Source organism: Schistocerca cancellata, chromosome 5 (assembly GCF_023864275.1).
Source record: "Schistocerca cancellata isolate TAMUIC-IGC-003103 chromosome 5, iqSchCanc2.1, whole genome shotgun sequence".
Classification (NCBI taxonomy): Eukaryota; Metazoa; Arthropoda; class Insecta; order Orthoptera; family Acrididae; genus Schistocerca; species Schistocerca cancellata.
Genome location: NC_064630.1, coordinates 639,696,390 through 639,724,255, shown reverse-complemented (window position 1 = coordinate 639,724,255; position 27,866 = coordinate 639,696,390). Strand labels below are relative to the sequence as shown.

General features: G+C 47.0%; 1 protein-coding gene across 3 annotated transcripts in view; it reads right to left on the bottom strand.

The window, feature by feature from the left end:
• LOC126188073 (tyrosine-protein kinase transmembrane receptor Ror-like) overlaps nucleotides 1-27,866 on the bottom strand; it is a 675,128-nt gene that overhangs the window by 116,907 nt on the left and 530,355 nt on the right. For all 3 annotated transcript variants that reach the window (XM_049929521.1, XM_049929522.1, XM_049929520.1), the window contains one exon: nucleotides 26,304-26,492. In XM_049929521.1, coding sequence (XP_049785478.1) covers nucleotides 26,304-26,492 — 189 coding nt within the window. The remainder of the gene's footprint in view (nucleotides 1-26,303; nucleotides 26,493-27,866) is intronic.

The following is a 27,866-nucleotide window of genomic DNA, read 5'->3' as shown; positions in this document are numbered from 1 at the left end:
TAAGAAATGCCGAACATCATGATGGAAGTGCGGTGGAGCACCATCCTGTTGAAAGATGAAGTCGGTGCTGTCGGTCTCCAGTTGTGGCATGAGCCAATTTTCCAGAATGTCCAGATACACGTGTCCTGTCACGTTTTTTTCGCAGAAGAAAAAGGGGCCGTAAACTTTCAACCGTGAGATTGCACAAAACACGTTAACTTTTGGTGAATTGCGAATTTTCTGCACGAATGCGTGAGGATTCTCTACCACCCAGATTCGCACATTGTGTCTGTTCACTTCATCATTAATAAAAAATGTTGCTTCATCACTGAAAACAAGTTTCGCACTGAACGCATCCTCTTCCATGAGCTGTTGCAACTGCGCCGAAAATTCAAAGCGTTTGACTTTGTCATCGGCTGTCAGGGCTTGTAGCAATTGTACACGGTAAGGCTTCTGCTTTAGCCTTTTCCGTAAGTTTTTCCAAACCGTCGGCTGTGGTACGTTTAGCTCCCTGCTTGCTTTATTCGTCGACTTCCGCGGGCTACGCGTGAAACTTGCCCGCACGCGTTCAACCGTTTCTTCGCTCACTGCAGGCCGACCCATTGATTTCCCCTTACAGAGGCATCCAGAAGCTTTAAACTGCGCATACCATCGCCGAATGGAGTTAGCAGTTGGTGGATCTTTGTTGAACTTCGTCCTGAAGTGTCGTTGCACTGTTATGACTGACTGATGTGAGTGCATTTCAAGCACGACATACGCTTTCTCGGCTTCTGTCGCCATTTTGTCTCACTGCGCTCTCGAGCGCTCTGGCGGCAGAAACCTGAAGTGCGGCTTCAGCCGAACAAAACTTTATGAGTTTTTCTACGTATCTGTAGTGTGTCGTGACCATATGTCAATGAATGGAGATACAGCGAATTTATGAAATCGCTTCAATCATTTGTAATAGCCCTGTACATGTTTTAGTTTGTGATATGTGCTGGTGTACGATGGCGCCTGCACATCATGTAGCATAGTTTGCGGCATAGGGGTTACGAGAGTATCAGTGGAGGCCAAAGACAAGACTCGCTGGAAACGCGCAGCCAACGTCCCCTCAGCCGCCAGTATTTAGGATCACCGCGGCGGACTGGAGAGCCAGTTAGTTAATTCGTTCGAGCCTGTTACGTCAGTTAGTTCGAGTCTATACGCCGTGAGAGTCCCAGTGTGTCACCAAAGTCGGGCCAACACTGTGGTCGAAGCTGTTCTGTGGATAACGGTCATGTGGGCGAGATGGCGGAAATCCCGCACTGTGGTCACATTACGAGGTCGAGTACCCGCTCATATGCATGTCTGTCGTAGTAGGGTGCTCTGTACGAAACACAATCTCACAGTACGACAAATCCCAGAGTCCAAAAGTTCTGCCTCGTTCAAACTCACGCACCTGGTGATTTTGGGCCCTTTGACGCCGACGAGGCATTGCTTGTACGTTGCCACTTCGTCTGAGGGCTCTGCACCGACTGAGCGTGTTCTGTCATACAAAAGGGGGCGCTGTTGTGTGTACGTGCACGGCAATTCTCTGCAACTTTAATCACTTATCGGGGATCCACTCTTTTGCATATCCTTCGATTTTGGATCGTTTCCGACCATTCCTTCTGCATGGTGCAGTTTTCGCAAACAGAAGCGTAGCATGTGGTATGTTGTCAAAGTTTGCAGTAGTTCTCTATGTTGCAATCGAGCGCAGAATGGTGAAGACACGTAAAGTCAGTGCTTTTAATGGCTGCCAGTTCGTCAGTACCCGACATAAGAAACACTCCATCCTCAGAGTAGTTCAAAAAATGTCTCTGAGCACTATGGGACTTAACATCTGAGGTCATCAGTCCCCTAGAACTTAGAAATACTTAAACCTAACTAACCTAAGGACATCACACACATCCATGGCCGAGGCAGGATTCGAACCTGCGACAGTGGCGGTCGCGTGGGTCCAGACTGAAGCACGTAGAACTGCTCGGCCACACCTGCCAGCCATAGTAGTTCTGACATGGTTTTTTATGTACTATTATGTCAGTGGTGTGCTGTCAACTGTAACTTATTGCAACAGCATGTTGCTTATAGAACGATAATGCAGCAAATAACTCGCTAGTGATGATAATGATTTTGGTTCGTGGGGCGGTCAATAGCGTCGTTATCAGCACCCATACAAATTCCCAATCTCTGCAGAGTCCAGTCTCGCCATTTTCCCTAAACGATGATGAAATGATGAGGACAAGACAAACACACAGTCGACAGGGGGAGAAAATCCCCGACACGGACGGGAATCGAACCCGGGAACGTGTGACCCAGAGGCAGCAACGCTATCCACTGGACCACGAGCTGCGGACGTAACTCGCTCGTCCGATACAGAGCAGTAATAACAGATGAGCAGACACACCATCTCTCCCTAAGAGTTACATCTGTAACCCATACGTTACAGGATGCAGAAATTAGTCTGAAAGCATACCCGCAAAAGTATGAGCCACCAGGACTGATCACTGAGGAAGTACCAAGGGGTTGAAGAGACGCAGCCACAGACTGAGCGCAATAACTGAACGCAAAAGAAACAAATCAGGAAAAAAATTAACACTTAAATGGGAGAGGTACATGAGATTTCATATCCGTCGTGTTCCGTTGTTAGGCCTAAGAGAGGTAGTCTTCCCCACGCCCCGCAAATGCAAACGCAGCCTTTCGTTCCAGTGTTGTTTCCCTAGCGTCATTTCTTCCATGTAGCATCATAAAGGAACGATTATTATAGAACAGACATCTGTCGCTAATTAGGCTTTTTTGGCAACACATAGCTTCCGCCTACACTGCACGCTCATGTTCCATAGTGCAGTACTGACTGCTACTTCGTTGGGGTATTGTACGATCTCAGAGGTCGACGAGAGGGTGTTGGCGATTTAAGCCGATTACTGCCAGCTGAAAAAAAAATGGTTCAAATGGCTCTGAGCACTATGGGACTCAACTGCTGAGGTCATTAGTCCCCTAGAACTTAGAACTAGTTAATCATAACTAACCTAAGGACATCACAAACATCCAAGCCCGAGGCAGGATTCGAACCTGCGACCGTAGCGGTCTTGCGGTTCCAGACTTCAGCGCCTTTAACCGCACGGCCACTTCGGCCGGCTGCCAACTTAAGACTAGAGCGACTAGAGAGGAAGCAAACAAAGCAGGAGGGGGATGGGGTGGGTCTCAGTTCTTGAGATATGCTTTGATAATATAAAGATAAGTTAAAAAATACATCTTCTGTGGTTGATTAGTAATATCGGGAGAGTTCTGAGATGCTGTGCCCATAGACAGCAAAACACTAATGTACTAAAACATACGCTCTGCCACTGGAAATCGGATCTTTACTCAAGCATCTGATGTCGTATGACCAGTGGAAGTAGGTCGTAATTGCACATTAGCTGTTTTGTTGTTGTTGTTCTAGAGCGAATGACTCTGACGAGCTCAACAACGATTGGCACACCAAGACGGCACATGACTACTACTGATGGAGCATTATTGTTGTTATACACCAACACAATGCTCCCTCAGAGAAAAGGCGCTCTCAGCCTCGAAAGATTCAGAACCCGGCGCTAAGTAAGGAGTACAACATCAAAGATAACAGTATTCATAACAATGCGGGACGAGGAATCTGCAAGCCTTTTTCGAAGAACAACATGTACCACTTTTTCCAAGGTCTGACCTGCTTCAAACCAAGTTTTCCAAGCATTTACGTGAAAGAGAGCTCCAAATGCGTCGAACTTGCGTTAATAGCTGTTTCAAAATGAATTATGCTTGCGTTTGATGCAGTGTTAAGAATGGGTTTCTTTAAAAAAGGTTAATAATGTTTTACAGTTTTGGAATCAGTTTAACAATTGAGCTACGTTCTTAAAAGTCATCCACGTTTTTAACCGAGTTATAGTTACCCACTTCTGTACAAACTACTTTCATTTCCCCTAATATTTAGACGTGACGGCATGACTCATTTTCGGACCTTTGGAGTGGCTATACGAAAAAACAACCTCAAACGCGGCGCGTAAGCTGCACTAATGTCCCATCTCGATCAAGAATTAAAAGTACAATAATGTTTTATGGGCAATTCGTAAAAGACAAAAGTTTCCTCTATTAGGCTGTGAAAGAACTAAGGCGACGTGTCTTACCATCTGTGTGTATTGCCGACCACGCTCTTGCTTAACAGACTAAAAATATGAATGTCGTGTGGCTAGGGCCTCCCGTCGGGTAGACAGTTCACCAGGTACAAATCTTTCGATTTGACGCCACTTCGGCGACTTGCGCGTCGATGGGGATGAAATGATGATGATTAGGACAACACAACACCCAGTCCCTGAGCGGAGAAAATCTCCGACCCAGACGGGAATAGAGGCGGGCCCTTAGGATTGACAGCCTGTCGCGCTGACCACTCAGCTACCTGGGGCGGAAACTTAACAGACTGTAAGTGATTTTTTCCAACTGTGTCAGTAGCAGTGGCCAGATGTTTATTATATTCACCGCGAACTGTACCGCCAGTGCTGGCCGGTAAATCTCACCATTGTGGGAGAATTCGGGATTCGCCATTCGCTCGCTAGGTGTGCCCACGTGACCGCCGCTACTGCATCGTTCTCGAATGAAGTTTTACCCCGTCTGGAGTGTCCTGACCGAAGAGCATCTCAGCTGCATGCAGAACCCGAAGTGTGTCTGCCGAGGATAAGACGCTAACCGACTCTGCTGCAAACAGAGGCCGAAGTGTTCTCTCTGCCAGCTCACGCCCTACTCGGAGCAGAATTCGAAGTGAAGTTAAAAGCGCAGAGTACGTCAGTCCTTTGGAAGTTTCCCGTATCCAAAGGAAAAATTACCCACCAGGAAGTAACAGTTTTGTTCCATTCATGAATAAATTAAGCAGACGCCACTGTACTCCCACCACTGCAGGGAAATTGTGGCCTTTCCAATCAAGTGTGCTGAAACCCTTCTTCCAGAAACTTACGTATAAAAAATTTACGTCAAGATGTCTTACTTTTGACGCCATTTTTGCGGCATTTTCTAGCGTGGGAATATAAAAAAGAGAGAAACAGATAACAGGAGAAACGTTGGGCTAGATGCTGAACAAGTGGCCAAAGCGAGTGACCGTCATTCCCAGGAACTTCGTTTTTAGAAAACTTTCGAGACTGATATTTCCCGTAGAAAGTTTTTCTCTTAAGAATGGCTCAAAAAACTAGCCGAGTTGTTTACCAAATCCTGTTTCCACCAGGAAAACGTTTCACAGATTATCCTTAGGAGCAAAACGTTATAAAATGTATCTGGCTGACAGTCTTTCCAGGAGTCCGCCGCTCGTGGTCTCGCGGTAGCGTTCTCGCTTCCCGAGCACGGGGTCCCGGGTTCGATTCCCGGCGGGGTCAGGGATTTTCACCTGCCTCGAGATGACTGGGTGTTTGTGTTGTCCTCATCATTTCATCATCATCCAGGAAAGTGGCGAAATTGGACTGAGCAAAGATAGGGTAATTGTACGGGCGCTGATAACCACGTAGTTGAGCGCCCCACAAACCAAACATCATCATCTCAGTCTTTCCAGGAAGCAGTTAGAGCACAATGAACGGCTACTACCCCCAACCTGCACCCGGCACCAGAGGCCTAAGCATACTCTGCCTGCTAAACCAGCAGGGGTTGGAACAGTTCATCTGTTGAATTTCCCTTATTGCTCTGTGGCTGGCACAGCATGCAGAAATAGTCTCAGCCCGTACCCAGTACAAGCAATAGGATATCTGCAAGGATCTTAGAGGGAAGAAAAAGCAGAAGACACCTACGGAATCACTGTTATATTGCAGTTAAAAATAAATGTGCGTTTCCGCAGTCTCTCTGGTCTCGACTGAAATTAATTTGAAATGTAATCGATCTGTAAACCAGTAATTTGCACATAAAGAGTGGCTAGTTTGCATGACGGCGTAATGCGGAGTAAGAAGTGACGAGAGCCATTCCTTCGACACTTTTCAATATATCTTATTTTTTGTGCTGCAGTTCTTAAAACTATAGTGGATATATCACACGCCGCATCAAACTATCATTCATCACAGTGATGGGCGCTTTTCCTATTTGAATTGCTCGTAATGAGCGCACATATTTCTGGGACCCTTTAACACAGTCCTACTGAATAGCAGTATGGCGCATATTGCCTGAAGGAGGTAGTAAAATTTCGAAAGCTGCCGCATTTTCTATCAGTGTGACACTACAGGTAAAATATGAGCCCATTTGAACCAGGAATTATTCGAAATGTGGACATTTCTAATACATTTGTACTAACAAGGGGAAGCCACAACGTTGGGTTCACAGATTTACTTCAGAATTTTTACACCTTTAGTAGGCCATTAGAACAATGTAACGTGCAAGTAGTAAAGTGCACTACTCTGGCAATTCCAAGAAAATCGCAAGAGAAGTTTTACACGGCTGTTGGTGCGGCTTATATACCTACGCGTAGGCGCTGGATGTTAGAGTTCATGGTGGTCAAATGATTACCGTTAGAGCGTGGGAAAAGGAAGGCGTATGAGGCGACTGTTCGACTCCCGCTCAAATTTAATTATCAATGTATTATTTTTCATCACTGGTCATATTATTCAATTTTCAAAATGTAATGGATGTGTGCTTTTCTTTTAGAAACTCATTCCTTAAATGCGGGGAAACTGCATTCATTCAATGTAGAGGATGCCGTTTCAATTTATGTTTTCTATTTCTGTATGATAAATGTGTGATATCGACAGTACATCCGACGAGTAGTTGTACATTTGGTCGGGCACGAAGTGACTTGCCTGGCCGGCGGTCGTGGCCGAGCGGTTCTAGGCGCTACAGTCTGGAACCGCGTGACCGCTACGGTCGCAGGTTCGAATCCTGCCTCGGCCATGGACGTGTGTGATGTCCTTAGGTTAGTTAGGTTTAAGTAGTTCTAAGTTCTAGGGGACTGATGACCTCAGAAGTTAAGTCCCGTAGTGCTCAGAGCCATTTGAACCATTTGACTTACTTTATTACTGATTCTTGAGTTTCTCCCGGCGTATTTGATAATCAAAATATCCACGGGTATGCTGCCGGTCTATAGTGTCCAACGGGCACAATATTTCGGCGATCAAACATGTCGCCATCATCAGGTGAACTGACGGACTGAGCTCCTGTGAACGTGCCGGCACGGAGATCCGTACGCTATGGCTGCTCAGAGGGAACTGGGTTCGGTCGCGGCGGCGGCCGATTTAAATACCCTCCGCCCGCGGCGCGCTCCCTCCGCCGTCCGCGCCCAGCGCCACGGTCGCGCGGTGGAACAGATTGCGACGGCGTCTGAGATGACGTCGGTGTGATGGCTCTGTCCGCCGTGGTCGTCACAACTATACGTCTGCTCGATTTACTCTTGATTAACCCGATCGCTGGTTCCCAAGCCTTGCTAAGATTATAGCCACAGTCCCGGTTTATGAGGTCGTCATTGGTGCGAATTTCGATGGCCTCTCTAACAACGCTGTCCCAGTATCTCGACGTCTGTACCAGAATCCTCGTGCGGTCATACTCCATGGCGTGATTTTCCGACAAACAATGTTCAGCGACCGCCGACTTGCTCGGATACATCAGTCGAGTGTGCCTCTGGTGTTCACGGCATCCATCCTCGACGGTACGCATCGTCTGACCAATATACGACTTGCCACATTGACACGGAATCTGGTACACGCCGGCCTTCCTCAAACCGAGGTCATCTTTGGCGCTCCCCACTAGTGCACGAGTTTTATTTGGAGGACAAAACACAGTTCCGACCCGGTGTTTCTTCAGAATGCGGGCGATTTTCCCCGAGAGTGCGCCTGTGTATGGAATAAATGCAGTGCCTACCTCCTCCCTCGTGACTTCATCGAGGATCGATGCCGTGAACACCAGAGGCACACTCGACTGATGTATCCGAGCAAGTCGGCGGTCGCTGAACATTGTTTGTCGGAAAATCACGCCATGGAGTATGACCGCACGAGGATTCTGGTACAGACGTCGAGATACTGGGACAGCGTTGTTAGAGAGGCCATCGAAATTCGCACCAATGACGACCTCATAAACCGGGACTGTGGCTATAATCTTAGCAAGGCTTGGGAACCAGCGATCGGGTTAATCAAGAGTAAATCGAGCAGACGTATAGTTGTGACGACCACGGCGGACAGAGCCATCACACCGACGTCATCTCAGACGCCGTCGCAATCTGTTCCACCGCGCGACCGTGGCGCTGGGCGCGGACGGCGGAGGGAGCGCGCCGCGGGCGGAGGGTATTTAAATCGGCCGCCGCCGCGACCGAACCCAGTTCCCTCTGAGCAGCCATAGCGTACGGATCTCCGTGCCGGCACGTTCACAGGAGCTCAGTCCGTCAGTTCACCTGATGATGGCGACATGTTTGATCGCCGAAATATTGTGCCCGTTGGACACTATAGACCGGCAGCATACCCGTGGATATTTTGATTACTTTATTACTGATTTTGAATAACGCCATTCGCATCAATATTTATCGAGGTTTGACTTGGCCTTACGAAGCCTGTCCCTTGTCCTTGAAAATTTAATTAAAAGTAGTAAATAGTCAAAAAACATATGAAATTCACTACAACTTCATGAAAATGCACGTGTGTTTTTTTTTTATTTTTCATTATACAGGGTGTTTATAAATGAATATCTAGGTTTTAACGCTTTATAATATTTATAATATTAAACTTACAGTTATAAATAATATGTCAAATGAAAGAGCAACTTAAACACTTTTACCAAGAACCTTATAAATGTTCAATGTGAGCACCATTTGTCACAGGGCACACATCACGTCTATAGCCGAGTTCTTCCCAGATGTTGATAAGTGTGTCTTCAGTGATTGTAGCAACAACTGCTTCAATCCAGTTTCTTAATTCAGGGAGGTCTGCTGGTAGCGGAGGGGCACACGATCCTTCATGAAACCCCAAAGGAAAAAATCGCATGGCGTTAGGTCGAGGGAACGTAGAGGCCATGCAAAGCAAGCCCTGTCTTGGGCCCCTTGCGGCCTATCCAGCGCTTGGGTACAGTGAAGTTCAACCAATAGCGTACTTCATTATTCCAGTGAGGTGGCGCACCACCTTACCGTAAATTGAAGTTCTCTGGTCCATCTTCTTCCAACTGAGGGAAGAGCCATTGCTCTAGTGTATCAAGGTAAGAAGAGACAGTTACAGTAGGTTCACCAAAAAAGAAATGCCCATAAACTTTCCACCAGGATACGGCACAAAAAACAGTCACTTTAGGGGAATCTCGTTGCATTTGTACCGAATTGTCAGGTTTTTCTGAGCCCCAGATGCGCACATTGTGAGTGTTAACATGTCCACTAAGGTGAAAGATCGATTCATCGCTGAAGACAGCACGATACAGAAAATCTTCATCGTCACGAAACAACATTTTGTTTGCGAATGTGTCACGTAATCCATGGTCTGACAGCTTTCGAGCCTGTAATAACTGTAAATGGTAAGGACATAGTTGTACACATTTTCTTAAGACTTTCCAAACAGTCGACACGGGAACGTGTAATTCACGACTAGCCTTCTGGACTGATTTCTTTGGGCTACGAGTGAACGACTTTCTCACTCTCTCAACAGGCTCTTCATTCACTAACTCTTGGTCGTCCAGTGCTCTTCCCTTTACAAAGGGAGACGGTATCTTCAAATTGATGATATCATCTACGAATGTTATTATCACTTGGAGGATCACAATCGAACTTCAGCCAGAACGCACGCCGGCCTGGGTGGCTGAGCGGTTCTAGGCGCTACTTTCTGGAACCGCGCGACCGCTACGGTCGCAGGTTCGAATCCTGCCTCGGGCATGAATGTGTGTGATGTTCTTAGGTTAATTAGGTTTAAGTAGTTCTAGGTTCTAGGGGACTGATGACCTCAGAAGTTAAGTCCCATAATTCTCAGAGCCATTTGAACCAGAACGCACGTTGCACAGTAACTACAGATTCGGTTTTTGCAAACTGCAACACACAAAACGCTTTCTGTTCGCTAGTCACCATCTTCGCTACTACCGCTGTCTAGCGGACTGCGGCGGAAACATTGCGTGCTGCGCATGAGCACTGGTACCAAACACAACTTTTTGAGTTGCTCTTTCATTTGACATATCATTTATAACTGTAAGTTTAATGTAATAAATATTATAAAGCGTTAAAACCCCGATATTCACTTATAAAGACCCTGTATTACCTCTCAAATGTCATATAAATCAAATAATGTGACCAGTGATGAAAAAATAGATTGAAAAATAAGTGTTGATGGGATTCGAACCGTCGCCTCATCCTCAACCTTCGTACAAAGCTCGAACTCTATCCACTGTTTTTCGGTATTGTTCGTTGCATTAAGTCTGGGCGGACGTCACGTGACATCCGTTCAATGTGATAGTTGATCCCTTTATTCACTTTTTTTTTCTATTACAGAGAGCCACCGGCTCTCTGACCACACACGCTGAGCTACAGTGCCAGCAATCCACTTAACCACAATAACTTCTAACCACTCGGCTCTTCGCACAGACACATGCATTACAAATGGTTCAAATGGCTCTGAGCACTATAGGCCATAACTTCTGAGGTCATCAGTCCCATAGAACTTAGAACTACTTAAACACAACTAACCTAAGGACATCGCACACATCCATGCCCGAGGCAGGATTCGAACCTGCAACCATAGCGGTCGCACGGCTCCAGACTGTAGCGCCTAGAACCGCTTGGCCACTCCGGCCGGCCATGAATTACAAAAAAGAAAGGAAAAAACTTCTCTGCCGGCCGCGGTGGTCTCGCGGTTTTAGGCGCGCAGTCCGGAACCGTGCGACTGCTACGGTCGCAGGTTCGAATCCTGCCTCGGGCATGGATGTGTGTGATGTCCTTAGGTTAGTTAGGTTTAAGTAGTTCTAAGTTCTAGGGGACTGATGACCACAGCTGTTAAGTCCCATAGTGCTCAGAGCCATTTGAACCATTTGAAAAACTTCTCTTGTGATTTTCTCGGAGTTGCCAGGGTAGCGCACCTTACTATTTGCACATTATGTTCTTTTAATGGCCTACTAACGGTCTACAAAGCTTGAAGAAAATCTGTGATCCCAACGTCGTGGCCTCCCCTTGTAAGTAGGCCAATATGTCGTACATAAGACCGCGAAGGCTCCTAACCACAATTTTGTAATTGACTTGCAAATGATTAATTTGTTGATCCATGTTAAATGGGACGTTTTCGTTCTACCATCCTTTCTCGCATTTACGACTTAAAAACAAAGTAGCCTACTGTTTACAAGTTTCCCTCTTTGGCGAAGGAGTAACGGTAGAACATAATTTTTCATTAGCTGCCGGAGGGAGAGTTGAGAAAGCGATTAAGGCCGTTTGCCCAGCGGAGTGGGCCGCCCAGCGGGCACGCCAGTTATTTTCCAGTAAATGACAGGCGGGCTGACAGCTGATCGACCGCCGCGGGTTTCGCCGCGATGTAAACAGCCCTCGCTTGCCTTGCCTTCCCTTCCCTTTCCTTCGCTGCCATGCTGCCAGATGAACAGACAGCGCCCTGAAGGGCGGCGTATACAGCGACCCGGCGAGGCCAAACTGTGTGGCTTCAGAGAGCGGCTGCCGAAAGGCGGACCAGCCCAAACACGTCCAAGCCGGCGGCCTGATTAGCGAGCTACTTTGGGAAGCTCGTCACAAATATTTCCGTGTGCTCCGACTATCAGTAAAGAGTTCCAGTCTCCAACTGTACGAATGGAGCAGGCTTGAAGGTCTCTTACAGCCTATTATTCCGACTGTGTTCTCCTTTATAACAAAGGCAATCGTAAAGTGCTATAGGAAGTACATGCATGGTGTAAGTAGTTGGTGACATGTACCCACAAGCGACCGCATTCAGCCACAGCATTCATCACACTAACACAGACGCACAGATAATTGACACATATCACTGTATAGAACAGCACAAATACTCCATATGGGCCGGCCGCTGTGCCCGAGCGGTTCTAGGCGCTTCAGTCCCGAACCGCGCAGCTGCTACGGTCGCAGGTTCGAATCCTGCCTCGGGCATGGATGTGTGTGATGTCCTTAGGTTAAGTTAGGTTTAAGTAGTTATAAGTCTAGGGGACTGATCACCTCAGATGTTGTTCCAAAGTGCTTAGCGCCATTTGAACAATTTTTACTCAATACGGGCACCGTTGGTGACGCAACAAACATCAATACGTGCGTGCAGTTCATTGAAGCTTCTGTCGATGTGGTCGGGAAGGCGTTAATAACAGCAGCCACTTTGAAATCTGTACATTGGGTTGCGTATCTGCAGGCGCGAACAAATTTCACTCGACAATATGGAACGGGTGATCTGCTTACGTGTCCTGATTATAGATCAGAAACGGAACGTGTACTAGAACACCAGTTTAATATTGAGGGCTGCATACATTAGAAATCAAGGCACCGGTGTTTTACGTAAGTGATAAACGAGCTTCCTTCCTCAACGTTGTCGTTCAGCGAGTCTCTAAACGATGGCTCTGTGGTCGCTTCCTACTCGTTCCCTCTAAAGCGAACAGGAGTGTAAGAGTGGTAATGTTTCTGTTGTAAAGTAGCCCAGACAGCGCTAAATTAGCAACTGTTGGTATCAAATGGCTTCCAATGAAGCTGTGTTTTGAGAGACTGTGTTGTATGTTAACTGGGGACCTAGAAACGACGGAGAGGCTCCGTCCCCGCCGCAGACGCAGTGGTCCGCAACCCCAAGACGACTACCGCAGTCCACTTCACCCCTCCCGCCGCCCCTCACCGAACCCAGTGTTATTGTGCGGTTCTGCCCCCGGTGGAACCCCCCAGAGAACGTCTCACACTAGACGAGTGTAACCCCTATTTTGCGTGGTAGAGTAATGGTGGTGTACGCGTACGTGGAGAACTTGTTTGCGCAGCAATCACCGACATAGTGTAGCTGAGGTGGAATAAGGGGAACCAGCCCGCATTCGCCAAGGCAAATGGAAAACCGCCTAAAACCCATCCACAGACTGGCCTGTTCACCGGACCTCGACACAAATCCGCCGGGCGGATTCGTGCCGGGGACCAGGCGCTCCGTCCCGCCCGGAAAGTCGTGCGTTACACCGCGCGGCCTACCGGGCGGGCTTCTGTAGTGTAAGACGAAAATTAAGTACTGTAGTGTATACAAGTGCAAATTTAACTTATTAGAGCAATAGTGGTGTCCGGAAAAAGTTCTACGCTACAGTGCAGACGAAAATCATAGAACGTTAGACCAATGGAAAGGAAATGTATTCTTGTTTGTTCTTCCTCCTCCCTGAGATAATATTTAAGCTCTGTCAGACGAAATCAGAGCAACGTCACTCTGATGGACCAGCCGCCAATACACGCGTGATTTGTATATTCTTTCGGTCATGAAAGCCTGCATTTATGGGCTAACAGCGAATTGTGTAGATGATCACTAAAATGTGTAACTTTTTCGAAAACTTAATTTAATAATTATTAATCATCATTTAGATAATACACTTCTTCCTCGTGTCCTGTTTTCTTCTACTGTCGTCACAGACCTGATAACATACGAAAATACATTTGCAGCAATCTTCGAAAAAGGTTTGCACACACACACACACACACACACACACACACACACACACACACACAAAGTGTGTTTCTATGACGTGGACAATATTCATGCTAACAGATCATTCAATTGTCGATGGCCGGCCGGAGTGGCTGAGCGGTTCTAGGCGCTACAGTCTGGAGCAGGTTCGAATCCTGCCTCGGGCATGGATGTGTGTGATGTCCTTAGGTTAGTTAGGCTTAAGTACTTTTCCGTCTAGGGGACTGATGAGATCAGATGTTAAGTCCCATAGTGCTGAGAGACATTTTTGAACTTGAAACTTATTGGCAGATTAAAACTGTGTGCCCGACCGAGACTCGAACTCGGGACCTTTGCCTTTCGCGGGCAAGTGCTCTACCATCTGAGCTACCGAAGCACGACTCACGCCCGGTACCCACAGCTTTACTTCTGCCAGTATCTCGTCTCCTACCTTCCAAACTTTACAGAAGCTCTCCTGCGAACCTTGCAGAACTAGCACTCCTGAAAGAAAGGATATTGTGGAGACATGGCTTAGCCACAGCCTGGGGGATGTTTCCAGAATGAGATTTTCACTCTGCAGCGGAGTGTGCGCTGATACGAAACTTCCTGGCAGATTAAAACTGTGTGCCCGACCGAGACTCGAACTCGGGACTTGTCGATGTTTGACATGCTCAACGGCTGCATATGTAGCGGCAATGCTGCGAGTTCTCAGTTCAACTCGCGAGTTCTTGTACGCGCTATCCTTTCTACGCTGGTATAGTACATTTGTACCCGACAACAGACTCAAGTAACGAGTTCCCAGTTAAATGGGCAGCAGTGTGGACTGGCGTGTCGAGTCTCTGAGTGTACGGAGACGGGGAGTTCGGAGAGTGACGTCATAGGACCCGCTGGCGAATTTAAAGCATGTATACAGACGTCGATACTGATCTCTGGTTCTGACAAGTCTACTCTCTAGCGATGCTCTCTGCAACAACGCCACAGCAAGAATTACGAACTGAGACGTGGAATGACGGTATGCAGTTTTCGCTCGGTAGTCTTCTGAAACCCCAAAGTTACTTATGAATAACACAAGTACTCTAATCTTGATAGTTGGCTCAATCTGGTGAGGAATAGACTACAAAAGTTTCTTCAGATATGCCATATACAGCTGTAGCCGTTCATTGTCGAGCAGGCCTCTAGAGCCACCAAATAGCGAGTTACTTACTGCTTTTCACTTGCCGTTTCACACAGGACCCGATATTTTCTGTGGAGTTGAGGTCGGGTGATTAAGCTTCAAATGGCTCAAATGGCTCTGAGCACTATGGGACTTAACATCTATGGTCATCAGTCCCCTAGAACTTAGAACTATTTAAACCTATTTAACCTAAGGAGGCAGAGGAAATCCCTGACCCCGCCGGGAATCGAACCCGGGAACCCGGGCGTGGGAAGCGAGAACGCTACCGCACGACCACGAGATGCGGACGGTGATTAAGCATATCAGTCGAGACGGCTGAGTGCTCGTGGTAGTAGAGACGTGTGGGTGCAGTTTGGTGAACATGTTTGTTGTCTCCTTAGAAGATAGGAGCGTCCATAGCACGATGGTGCACAGGTGTCACATTAATGTAACCACCTATCAAAACCCTGAATAGCCATTTTTTGGAGCGCAGACCGCTGCGAGATGTGGAGGAAGAGAGTAAGTGAAAGTATGGAAGTTACCGACAGGGATGTCCAGCTGCGCGAGGTTTTCCGGTTGAGACTTCACGGCGCGAACATTCCTACCGAAGTGATCCCACAGGTTCTAGACTGGTATGAATCCGGGGAGTTAGTTGGCAAGGGGAGTACAGTAAGCTCATCCTGGTTCTCTTCGAGCAACGTACATACACTGAGAGATGTGTTATACGATACAGTGTCGTGCTACCGTGCCGAGGGAAAACGAACAGCATGTAGGGGTGTACATGGCCCCCAAGGATATATGCGTATTTGTGTTGACCCACTGTTCCTTCCAAAATGACGAGACCACCCAGGGACTTACACGAAAAAATTCCCCAAACCATAGAGCTACTTCCAACGACCTGGACGCTTCCGACGATTGTTGCGGGGCGTTTGCTTTCGTCCACTCATAAAACGTGATTCAACACCTGTCGCCATTCAGTGGACGCCAATTTGCGGCACTGACGAGCCAGTCGCATGTCTCGTCGCCTGTGAACAGCAGTCAGAGTGGCTTCATGAACCAAATGCCTGCTGTGAAGGCCCATACACGGCAATGTACAGTGAAAAGTCGTTGAGGAGACACTAATGGGAGCCCCTTGGTTCGGCTTGGTTGACAGTTGCCCATCACTGCAGGTCTATTCACCTGTGCACATCTCCGCATCCGGCGTTCCAATGGTTCAAATGGCTCTGAGCACTATGGGACTTAAAATCTGAGGTCATCAGTCCCCTAGACTTAGAACTACTTAAACCTAACTAACCTAAGGACATCACACACATCCAAGCCTGAGGCAGGATTCTAAACTGCGACCGTAGCAGCAGCGCATTTCGGACTGAAGCGCCTAGAACCGCTCGGCCACAGCGGCCGGCCATGCGTCCTTTTTTTTTTTTTTTTTTTTTTTTTTTTTTTTTTTTTTTTTTTTTTTACGTGGCTACTCTGCAATTCACATTTAAGTGCCTGGCAGAGGGTTCGTCGAACCATTTTCATACTTCTCTACCATTCCACTCTCAAATGGCGCATGGGAAAAAGGAACACCTAAATCTTTCCGTTCGAGCTCTGATTTCTCTTATTTTATTATGATGATCATTTCTCCCTACGCAGGTGGTTGTCAACAAAATATTTTCGCATTCAGAAGAGAAAGTTGGTGACTGAAATTTCGTAAATAGATCTCGCCGCAGAGAAAACCGCCTTTGTTTCAGTGACTGCCACCCCGACTCGCGTATCATATCAGTGACACTCTCACCCCTATTGCACGATAACACGAAATGAGCTGCCCTTCTTTGCACTTTCTCGATGTCCTCCGTCAATCCTACCTGGTAAGGATCCCACACCGCGCAGCAATATTCCAGCACAGGACGGACAAGTGTAATGTAGGCTGTCTCTTTAGTGGGTTTGTCGCATCTTCTAAGTGTTCTGCTAACAAAGCGCAGTCTTTGTTTCGCCTTCCCCACAATATTATCTACGTGGTCTTTCCAATTTAAGTTGCACGTACTTGTAATTCCTAGGTATTTAGTCGAATTGCCGGCCGGAGTGGCCATGCGGTTCTAGGCGCTACAGTCCGGAACCTCGCGACCGCTACGGTCGCAGGTTCGAATCCTGCCTCGGGCATGGTTGTGTGTGATATCCTTAGGTTAGTTAGGTTTAAGTAGTTCTAAGTTCTAGGAGACTGATGACCACAGCAGTTAAGTCCCATAGTGCTCAGAGCCATTTGAACCATTTAGTCGAATTGACAGCCCTTAGATTTTTGCAATTTGTCGTATACTCAAAATTTAACGGATTTCTTTTGGTACCCATGTGGATGACCTCGCACTTTTCTTTGTTTAGTGCCAATTGCCACTTTTTGCACCATACAGAAATTCTCTCTAGATCATTTTGCAATTGCACTAGATTGTCTGATGATTTTACTAGACGGTAAATTACAGCGTCATCTGCAAACAGTCTGAGGTGGCTGCTCAGATTATCACCTAGATCATTTATGTAAATCAGCAACAGCAGAGGGACTATGACAGTACCTTGCAGAACGCCAGATATCACTTCTGTTCTGCTCGATGACTTACCGTCCATCTCTACGAACTGTGACCTCTCTGAGAGGAAATCACGAACCCAGTCACACAACTGAGACGATACTCCGTATGCACGCAATTTGATTAATAGTCGTTGGTGAGGAACGGTATCAAAAGCCTTCAGCCATGTCATCTACGGCTCAGCGTCCACCACAGTTGCCTCGATCCCGGATTTGGATAGCGCCTATTTGCCATGCAGCGTACACTTTAAACACGGCGGCACGCGAACAGTTTACAGACTTAGCAGATTCGGAAATGGTCCCACCTTTTATCCGAAAGCCAACGGTTATGTCCTTTTGGATTTGATAAATCGCTCCGTTTCCGCATTTTTACGACAGCGACTGCAGTGTTTACCGTGCAGGAGGAAAAGGAGGAGATTAGTTCTTAACGTCCCGTCGACAACCAGGTCATTAGAGACAGAGCACAAGCTGTGCTTTAGGAAGAATGGAGAAAGAAAGTGGCTGTGCCCTTTCGGAGGAACCATCCCGGAATTTGCCTTAAGCGAGTTTGGGAAATCACCGAGAACCTAAATCAGGATGGTCGGACGCTGGTTTCTACAGTCGTCCTCCCGAATTCGATCCAGTGTGCTGTCTATAGCGCTATCCCCGACGGTTCCCGTATCCTCCCGAAACACTTTATATACCCTCTACAGTTAGTCCTGCCATCAGACGTCGAATACAGGCAGTCACATAAGTGAGAGTGGACTGTGCCGAAATCAACATTTACTAACCAGTACTGTTGAAACAAATATCTTGAGCTAACCCGAAGAAGTGCGCTCCAGTCTTGGAATCAAAAACTCTGCCGCAACACAACAGAACCGCCTCAGTTACACTCTTCGCACACTTTGGGCTAAGCGCCTCATTTGGCCGTTGGTTCACGATGCCTTGTATCGTTTGAAAAGAGGCAAAATCGCCCCCTTATCTGACTACACAACAAGCCTGCAGTCAGCTACTATCCTATTTCTGTGTTGTTTGAACCAAACAAGGTTTACGTGCTAGTGCGAACACGTCGTTTCATGAGTTGCGCGTCTTCAGATGCAAACTGCGAGGAGCTCCTTTATAATGTTGAGGTAGATATACATTCAATTGAAGAGGAAATTTCTGTCCAAAACCGATTGGCTCTGAGCACTATGCGACTTAACTTCTGAGGTCATCAGTCGTCTAGAATTTAGAACTAATTAAACCTAACTAACCTAAGGACATCGGTTCCAGACTGTAGCGCCTAGAACCGCACGGCCACTCCGGCCGGCAATCCAAAACTGAAACTGATTGTTGTTAAGAGTCTCATCTCCCGTCTTTTCCTCTACCGTGTTACAATGCTGCGAGGTTCACCCCTTTGCTTGTTGACACGTTGATTAACAAATGCTGCAACCTTACTCACGTTCCGGTAACAGACTTGTCCAGAAACTATAGACCCTTTCTGTCACTCTCTCAAGTCTCGAACGAAGGAAGGAAGAAGTAAGACTGGGTATTACGTCCCGTCGACATCGAGGTCATTAGAGTCGGAGCACAAGCTCGGTTGTGTCGAGGACTGGGAAGGAAATCGGCCACGTCTTTTCGAGGGACCCATGCCGGCATTTGCCTGGAGCGGTTTAGGGAAATCACGGAAAACCTACATCTGGATTGCCTGACGCGGGTTTGAACAGTCGTCCTCCCGAATGCGAGTCCTCTGTGCCAATCACTGCGCCACCTCGCTCGGTTCACGTCTCGAAGTCGACTCACATTTCTGCGTTGATTCCACACATCCCACTGGCAAATATACACCACTCCACTGTTAGGACTTACGTCAACGTTGGGGTGGGTGGGGGGTGCGGGCCTTAAATGAGCGACTGGTCGCAGTTCAACACGATGTATACCGCTCAAAAGCAACCAGACTACTCTTTCATAGAGCAGGTAATATTTTGTGTGCTCTTTCAAAGGGCGGGTAATATTTTGTCCGGCGAGCTTGTTTGTACCAGTCCGAAACCGTTAATTAGTATAAGATATCTGCGACGCACAGGAGAAACTAAGTTACTGTCGAAATTTAAAAAAAATACAAAACTGGTTGTTCTACAACGCACAGAGTTGTCAGCGTTCATGAGAGTAGAATTTTACATCTTATCAGAGAGACTGAAATGTAGTACTGGATAATTTTCGTTCATTGTATTTCTTTAAACACTGAGCCGGCCGCTGTGACCGAGTGGTTCTAGGCGCTTCAGTCCGAAACCGCGCTGCTGCTACGGTCGCAGGTTCGAATCCCGCCTCGGGCATGGATGTGTGTGATGTCCTTAGTTACTTTTAAGTAGCTGTATGTCTAGGGGGCTGATGACCTCAGACGTTAAGTCCCATAGTGCTTAGAGCCATTTGAACTGATGACGATGGAAGTACTTGGTGTTAAGAGGGAGTGACACTAATTATGGCAGTGGTTAGGCGACGATTGTTGTAAGGCATATCTTTGAGATTCCAGTGAACATTGGAAAGGACAAGAAGATATTGGAATGGAAAACGTTGTAGAACTCTTCACTGCGAGGCCGGATAGAATATTGAGAACTGCGTTGGCCGAAGGCAGTTGAGGACTTGTAAGAGCTCGACTTTCAGCTTTGCGAATATATTGGGGAGTGGTAAGCACAGCCCAGGTAGCATTAGTATTTTACTGGGATAGAATAAGAAGCGTAGGCAAGTGGAGGAGGGATGAGGTATTTGTTGACAGCTCCGATTTGGATAGGAATGAAGACGCAACGTTTGATCTGCACTTTTAAGAGATAGTTAAAGCATTTCTGAACAGTTTTAGGAAATTCGACCAAACAGCCGAAGGTTAGAAGTGCAGGTCTTACGAAACTTTCAGTGAAATCTGAGACGAAAAAAAAAATGGTAAGAGCTGATAGAAAAGGTAGCTGGAAGGCGTTAACCGAAAAGAAAGTCGGTGTTATATATACAGGGTGTCCCATTTATCTTGACCACCCTAAGTAACTGTTTGTCCAGATGCAAATTAAAAATGTTTCAAGGAAATGTTCTTTAGCCGTCAGGGGGATATCAACTAGCATGATTACCTTACAAAGATATGAACAGCAGTATGACTTTTTTTAAATGGCACCCAGAATTTTTTATTCGGTAATTCATTTCCTCTCCTAAATACCTATTAATGATACAGCGAAACCCGCAGTTTCGATGGTTAGGACTGTGCTGCCACAGGATTATCTCTGTCCGAGAGAAGACGTGGTGACTTTCAGTCTCAGCTGGAAGAATCACCCTCTTGGTCATCCACTTAGCTGACAACGGCTCCATTTATTTAAGTCGGACGGCTACCATAGGGGGTCACCAAATCTGCCCATAAAATTTGTCTGTTACCACGTACGGCCCATTCAGTTTGAGCCTTCATACGCTCCAGCGGGTGCAGCCTCTTCACAATTCCCAACTGCGCCTTTCTGAAATAATTTACCTCCATTCTGTAGTAGCAATTTGGTTTTTAATTACTCCGAACAGAATGCACAAACGTATTTCGACTTTGTTCGCTGCGTCTTCGTTCAGCGAGCTCGACCACCTCGCGTTCCTGCTGCTAACCGACGGCGCTGCCGCTATACTTCCAGTCTGAGAACTTAAGGGGCTCCGGAACGCCCTATACTTGCAATGTTAAAATAACGCTTATAAATTACATCTTTCCTCACAAAGTATTTGAGGTAGGAAGTTGAACATTTTACAGATTATTTATTGGAATATGGGCTACAACTTAACACAGGGATTTTACAAAATTTCAGTTCAGTTATTAAAGATGATTTTTTTTTTCAATTGTAATGAAAATTCACAACATTTTTTTACAATTTTTTATTTATATATTCAAAGAGATACAGTTTTTTGGAAAAAGGCTGTGTTAAATTATGCAGAAGGTACTGTGTAACATTTACTGAAAGTTTGAAACAAATATGTTTGGAAGATCCTTAGAAAACATGTAATTAGTATGAGAAAATAAAAGTTTTGGGAATCGAGCTACAAAGATTGGATTAACCTTTTAGTGCATTCCAGGTCCATAGGATGGATTATCTTCATCCTCTGCAAACTCCTCCTCCAGCTTCCTCTTGTTCCTCCTCCTGTTTACTCTTGCTTGCATTTCTAGACTCTTTACAGCCCTGTCTGCAGCCCGAAGGCGTTCCTTGTCTAAAGCAAGCATCGCTCGTACCATGTTAGAACCTATCTTCATTCCCATATTTCTAAATACCTTGCACCTTACAATGTTGCCATCATTGAAAGTCGCAACAGCAACTTTACTTTTACTCATTATTATACTTCCACAAAACAGAGACTCAAGAAACAGAATTAATTACGAATATTTTCGAGATAACGACAGTGTAAATAAACATGAAACAATCGACAATCACACCAGCGATATACACTCCTGGAAATGGAAAAAAGAACACATTGACACCGGTGTGTCAGACCCACCATACTTGCTCCGGACACTGCGAGAGGGCTGTACAAGCAATGATCACACGCACGGCACAGCGGACACACCAGGAACCGCGGTGTTGGCCGTCGAATGGCGCTAGCTGCGCAGCATTTGTGCACCGCCGCCGTCAGTGTCAGCCAGTTTGCCGTGGCATACGGAGCTCCATCGCAGTTTTTAACACTGGTAGCATGCCGCGACAGCGTGGACGTGAACCGTATGTGCAGTTGACGGACTTTGAGCGAGGGCGTATAGTGGACATGCGGGAGGCCGGGTGGACGTACCGCCGAATTGCTCAACACGTGGGGCATGAGGTCTCCACAGTACATCGATGTTGTCGCCAGTGGTCGGCGGAAGGTGCACGTGCCCGTCGACCTGGGACCGGACCGCAGCGACGCACGGATGCACGCCAAGACCGTAGGATCCTACGCAGTGCCGTAGGGGACCGCACCGCCACTTCCCAGCAAATTAGGGACACTGTTGCTCCTGGGGTATCGGCGAGGACCATTCGCAACCGTCTCCATGAAGCTGGGCTACGGTCCCGCACACCGTTAGGCCGTCTTCCGCTCACGCCCCAACATCGTGCAGCCCGCCTCCAGTGGTGTCGCGACAGGCGTGAATGGAGGGACGAATGGAGACGTGTCGTCTTCAGCGATGAGAGTCGCTTCTGCCTTGGTGCCAATGATGGTCGTATGCGTGTTTGGCGTCGTGCAGGTGAGCGCCACAATCAGGACTGCATACGACCGAGGCACACAGGGCCAACACCCGGCATCATGGTGTGGGGAGCGATCTCCTACACTGGCCGTACACCACTGGTGATCGTCGAGGGGACACTGAATAGTGCACGGTACATCCAAACCGTCATCGAACCCATCGTTCTACCATTCCTAGACCGGCAAGGGAACTTGCTGTTCCAACAGGACAATGCACGTCCGCATGTATCCCGTGCCACCCAACGTGCTCTAGAAGGTGTAAGTCAACTACCCTGGCCAGCAAGATCTCCGGATCTGTCCCCCATTGAGCATGTTTGGGACTGGATGAAGCGTCGTCTCACGCGGTCTGCACGTCCAGCATGAACGCTGGTCCAACTGAGGCGCCAGGTGGAAATGGCATGGCAAGCCGTTCCACAGGACTACATCCAGCATCTCTACGATCGTCTCCATGGGAGAATAGCAGCCTGCATTGCTGCGAAAGGTGGATATACACTGTACTAGTGCCGACATTGTGCATGCTCTGTTGCCTGTGTCTATGTGCCTGTGGTTCTGTCAGTGTGATCATGTGATGTATCTGACCCCAGGAATGTGTCAATAAAGTTTCCCCTTCCTGGGACAATGAATTCACGGTGTTCTTATTTCAATTTTCAGGAGTTTATATCGAACCGTCACGGGTTAGCCACAACACATGCTTTATCTCACATCACTAAAATGTACCTGATGAACACGGACGTTAATAAGAACACCATTTGACAGCAGTTTAACAGCGCCACAGTGGGTCACGCCCATGTAGAACACATTAAAAAAAATTTAAAAATAGTTGTAGTCTTCGGAATTGAATAAATTATATATCTATTAAAAGGTAATAGTCTGCAGATTCAGAAAACGCAAAAAAGTAAAAATTGAACTTTTCATGATTTTGAGCCTTTCCGGAGCCCCTTAAAGGACTCTGCTACGTAGAAGTCTACAGGTTTTCGTTACCGTTGCCACTGATGACAAAATCTTCTGGGTCGTTAGGCTGTGTCATATTCAAACTTCTTCAATGGTCCACGTTTCGAATTTTCTGACGGGACCTCTTTCAGGATTCCCTGGTGTTCTTGTATAATTGAACACTGTTGAAAGACAGTGCTGCGTTGACCTATAAAAGGATATTCTATCCTACGTTTTCCGCAGAGATGGAGTTACTGGGTAAAAATCTTCGGACTACCATTGGTGCATCGTCGTCATTGGGTAAATACGGAAAATAGATATTCGCAAGAATGATCTAAGGATTACAGTTCTCAATCGCGAGATAAGACTTCTTCCGCCCTACAGCCTGTGGTTTCGATAGCAACGATGCCACGGCGTATTAAAGTTCTGAAGTTGGCACTACGGCAGACACCGACGACGGCGCCCTCTAGCCGGTGCTGTGGAGGTCTACGAGCTCCGTTACAGATTCTACCATTTGATCAAGAGCAGACGGCCGGGAAACTTAGCTTCTGCTTGAGACTGTGCTCATCTGTACAAGTTACGTATGCCTCTGTATATATATTCAGGCTTCAGTAAACAACTTTTACTTGCGTGCAGTACCGACGTATTTTTCCTGCTCCTGCAGGCCGCCGCCTTCCAGGCGGGATACAAAACAACCAAATTGCCCGACCGCTTCCACAATGCGGGAGTCTCTGGAGTGACGAGTCGTTGTGGCGAAGTACATGTCACCAAAATTCGACGAGCAATAAAAGAACGCGTTAAACAGCATGAACGGCAAGCAAAAATGATCAGTGACAGAGCACCAAGAAGAATATGACAAGATCCTGGATTTTAACAATCCAGGTATGAGTGCTCGCCACAGAAAGTAATATAAATGGAAGTAAAATTGGTGAAGCAGTAGAAATATCGAAGAGCGAATAAAATTTCAATAGAGATATTACGGCAACAGACTAACGTCTTCGTGAATGCCTGATAGGATGGGAGTAAATTCAAATGGTTCAAATGGCTCTGAGCACTATGGGACTCAACATCTGAGGTCATCAATCCCCTAGAACGTAGAACTACTTAAATCTGACTAACCTAAGGACATCACACACATCCATGCCCGAGGCAGGATTCGAACCTGCGACAGTAGCAATCGCGCGGTTGGAAGTAAATACCCAGCCACGGTGAGTGAGGAACATAAACAACTACACAGCAACCGTGCCGGTATTACAAAAATTATGAACAGACCTTCTCTTTCAGTACCTATTTTCAGTATTTACCCAATGACGATGACCCTTCAGTAGCATCCTAAAGTTTTACATCCACTAAATGCACTTCTCCAGAGAGCGTAGGGTAAATAGCACTTTATTTGTGAACGCGACATTGCCTTTCGGGAATTTTCAGCCAACCAGGGACACCAATGGAATCCTGAAGCAGACACCAGCTGAGCGAGACTTAAAAAATTTTGAAGAGGATTGTGATGCGGCCTGATGAGTCAAAAGGTTATGCTGTCAGTCTGTAGCAACTGTTAAACAGAATTTATCGGGGGTGTGACGAGGGCCTCAAGTCGGGTAGACCGCTCACCTGGTGCATGTCTTTCGATTTGACGCCACTTCGGCGACTTGCGCGTCCATGGGGATGAAATGATGATGATTAGGAGAACACAAGAATGGAAAAGAAAATTGAGAATGCGCTAGGTGGCGATCAGTTTGGCTTTAGGAAAAGTAAAGGGACGAGAGAGGCAATTCTGACGTTACGGCTAATAATGGAAGCAAGGCTAAAGAAGAATCAAGACACTTTCATAGGATTTGTCGACCTGGAAAAAGCGTTCGACAATATAAAATGGTGCAAGCTGTTCGAGATTCTGAAAAAAGTAGGGGTAAGCTATAGGGAGAGACGGGGCATATACAATATGTACAACAACCAAGAGGGAATAATAAGAGTGGACGATCAAGAACGAAGTGCTCGTATTAAGAAGGGTGTAAGACAAGGCTGTAGCCTTTCCCCCCTACTTTTCAATCTGTACATCGAGGAAGCAATGATGGAAATAAAAGAAAGGTTCAGGAGTGGAATTAAAATACAAGGTGAAAGGATATCAATGATACGATTCGCTGATGACATTGCTATCCTGAGTGAAAGTGAAGAAGAATTAAATGATATGCTGAACGGAATGAACAGTCTAATGAGTACACAGTATGGTTTGAGAGTAAATCGGAGAAAGACGAAGGTAATGAGAAGTAGTAGAAATGAGAACAGCGAGAAACTTAACATCAGGATTGATGGTCACGAAGTCAATGAAGTTAAGGAATTCTGCTACCTAGGCAGTAAAATAACCAATGACGGACGGAGCAAGGAGGACATCAAAAGCAAACTCGCTATGGCAAAAAAGGCATTTCTGGCCAAGAGAAGTCTACTAATATCAAATACCGGCCTTAATTTGAGGAAGAAATTTCTGAGGATGTACGTCTGGAGTACAGCATTGTATGGTAGTGAAACATGGACTGTGGGAAAACCGGAACAGAAGACAATCGAAGCATTTGAGATGTGATGCTATAGACGAATGTTGAAAATTAGGTGGACTGATAAGATAAGGAATGAGGAGGTTCTACGCAGAATCGGAGAGGAAAGGAATATGTGGAAAACACTGATAAGGAGAAGGGACAGGATGATAGGACATCTGCTAAGACATGAGGGAATGACTTCCATGGTACTAGAGGGAGCTGTAGAGGGCAAACACTGTAGAGGAAGACAGAGATTGGAATACGTCAAGCAAATAATTGAGGACGTAGGGGGGAGGGAGGGGAGGGATCTCAGAGCCAAACTGAAGAAATAGATGTATTTTAGAGGAAGTACTGCCAAACATGCTGAGCAAGTGATGCAATCGGCGTCTACTAGTGTGCACCTCGCGTTGCACAGAGGCCAGGGAGCCAGTACTCACCGTGGAGCAGGTTGCGGCCGCGCGATGCTTGCCGTGGGCCGCGAGACACCTGGCCAGCTGGTGGCGCCTCCACAGGCAGGCGACGGCGGCTCCCAGCACTAGCACCACCAGCCCCAACGACAGAGACGCCGCTAGCACCCCGCCGTCCCACGGCGCCTCGCTCACCTCGCTCGTCATCTTGTCCGGCACCTGCAGCACCACCACAACCACTGCCTTTCACTCCACCATCTGGCTACGTCTGCAATCTCCATTCAGTAACTAACTAATTATACCCCTTTACTTCATCAGCTGGGTCGATCTGTCTGCGCACCTCCCCAACAGCTACACCTGCTCTCTATCGTCACCATCTGGCTACATCTACCCTGTCTCAACCACTGGCTATATGTCCCCCATTACTTCACCAGGCAGCTGTATCTACCTACCCACTTCACTAATGAGCTACATCTACCTTCTAACTTCGCCAACTGACAGCGCCTGCAGCACCACTACAATACGGCCTTTCACTTCACCATCTGGCTACATATACCGTCTCACTTCAACAACTAAATGCATAATTATGTCCCGCTACTTCTCTAGCTGGCTACATCTGCCTACTCATTGCTCTGAGCACTATGGGACTTAACTTCTGAGGTCATCAGTCCCCTAGAACTTAGAACTACTAACACCTATCTAACCTAAGGACATCACACACATCCATGCCCGAGGCAGGATTCGAACCTGCGACCGTAGCGGTCCCGCGGTTCCAGAGTGTAGCGCCTAGAACCGCTCGGCCACCCCGGCCGGCGCCTACTCAAATGGTTCAAATAGCTCCAAGCACTATGGGACTTACCATCTGAGGTCATAAATCCCCTAGACTTAGAACTACTTAAACGTAACTAACCTAAGGACATCACAAACACACATGCCCGAGGCAGGATTCGAACCTGCGACCGTAGCAGCAGCTCGGTTCCAGACGGAAGCGCCTCGAACTGCTCGGCCACAGCGGCCAGCAAACACTGGCAGACATCCATCGGAGAATGAAGAATGTATGTGGGGCAGCATGTCTTTCGGAAACCACCGCTCCAAGTTCCGTGTTGCTTCATGATAATGCACGTTCTCACATCGCAAATGTTGTAACGGAGAATTTACGCCAATTCAAATGGGAGACACTAATGCACCCGCCCTGTAGTTCTGATCCCACACGACATTATCATGCCCTCCGTCCCTTTAGATAGACGATTTCTGTTGCATGAGGGCCGGCCGGTGTGGCCGTGCGGTTCTAGGCGCTACGGTCTGGAACTGCGTGACCGCTACGGTCGCAGGTTCGAATCCTGCCTTGGGCATGGATGTGTGTGATGCCTTTAGGTTAGTTAGGTTTAAGTAGTTCTAAGTTCTAGGGGACTGTTAACCACAGATATTAAGTCCCATAGTGCTCAGAGCCATTTGAACCATTTTTTTTGTTTTTTTTTTTTTTTTTTTGTTTTGCATGAGGATGTGCAGCAGACAGATGTAGACTCCTTCACGCAGCAACTCGTACATTGACTGGGAGATTGCCTCAATGTTCACGATAATTTTGGCTGATTG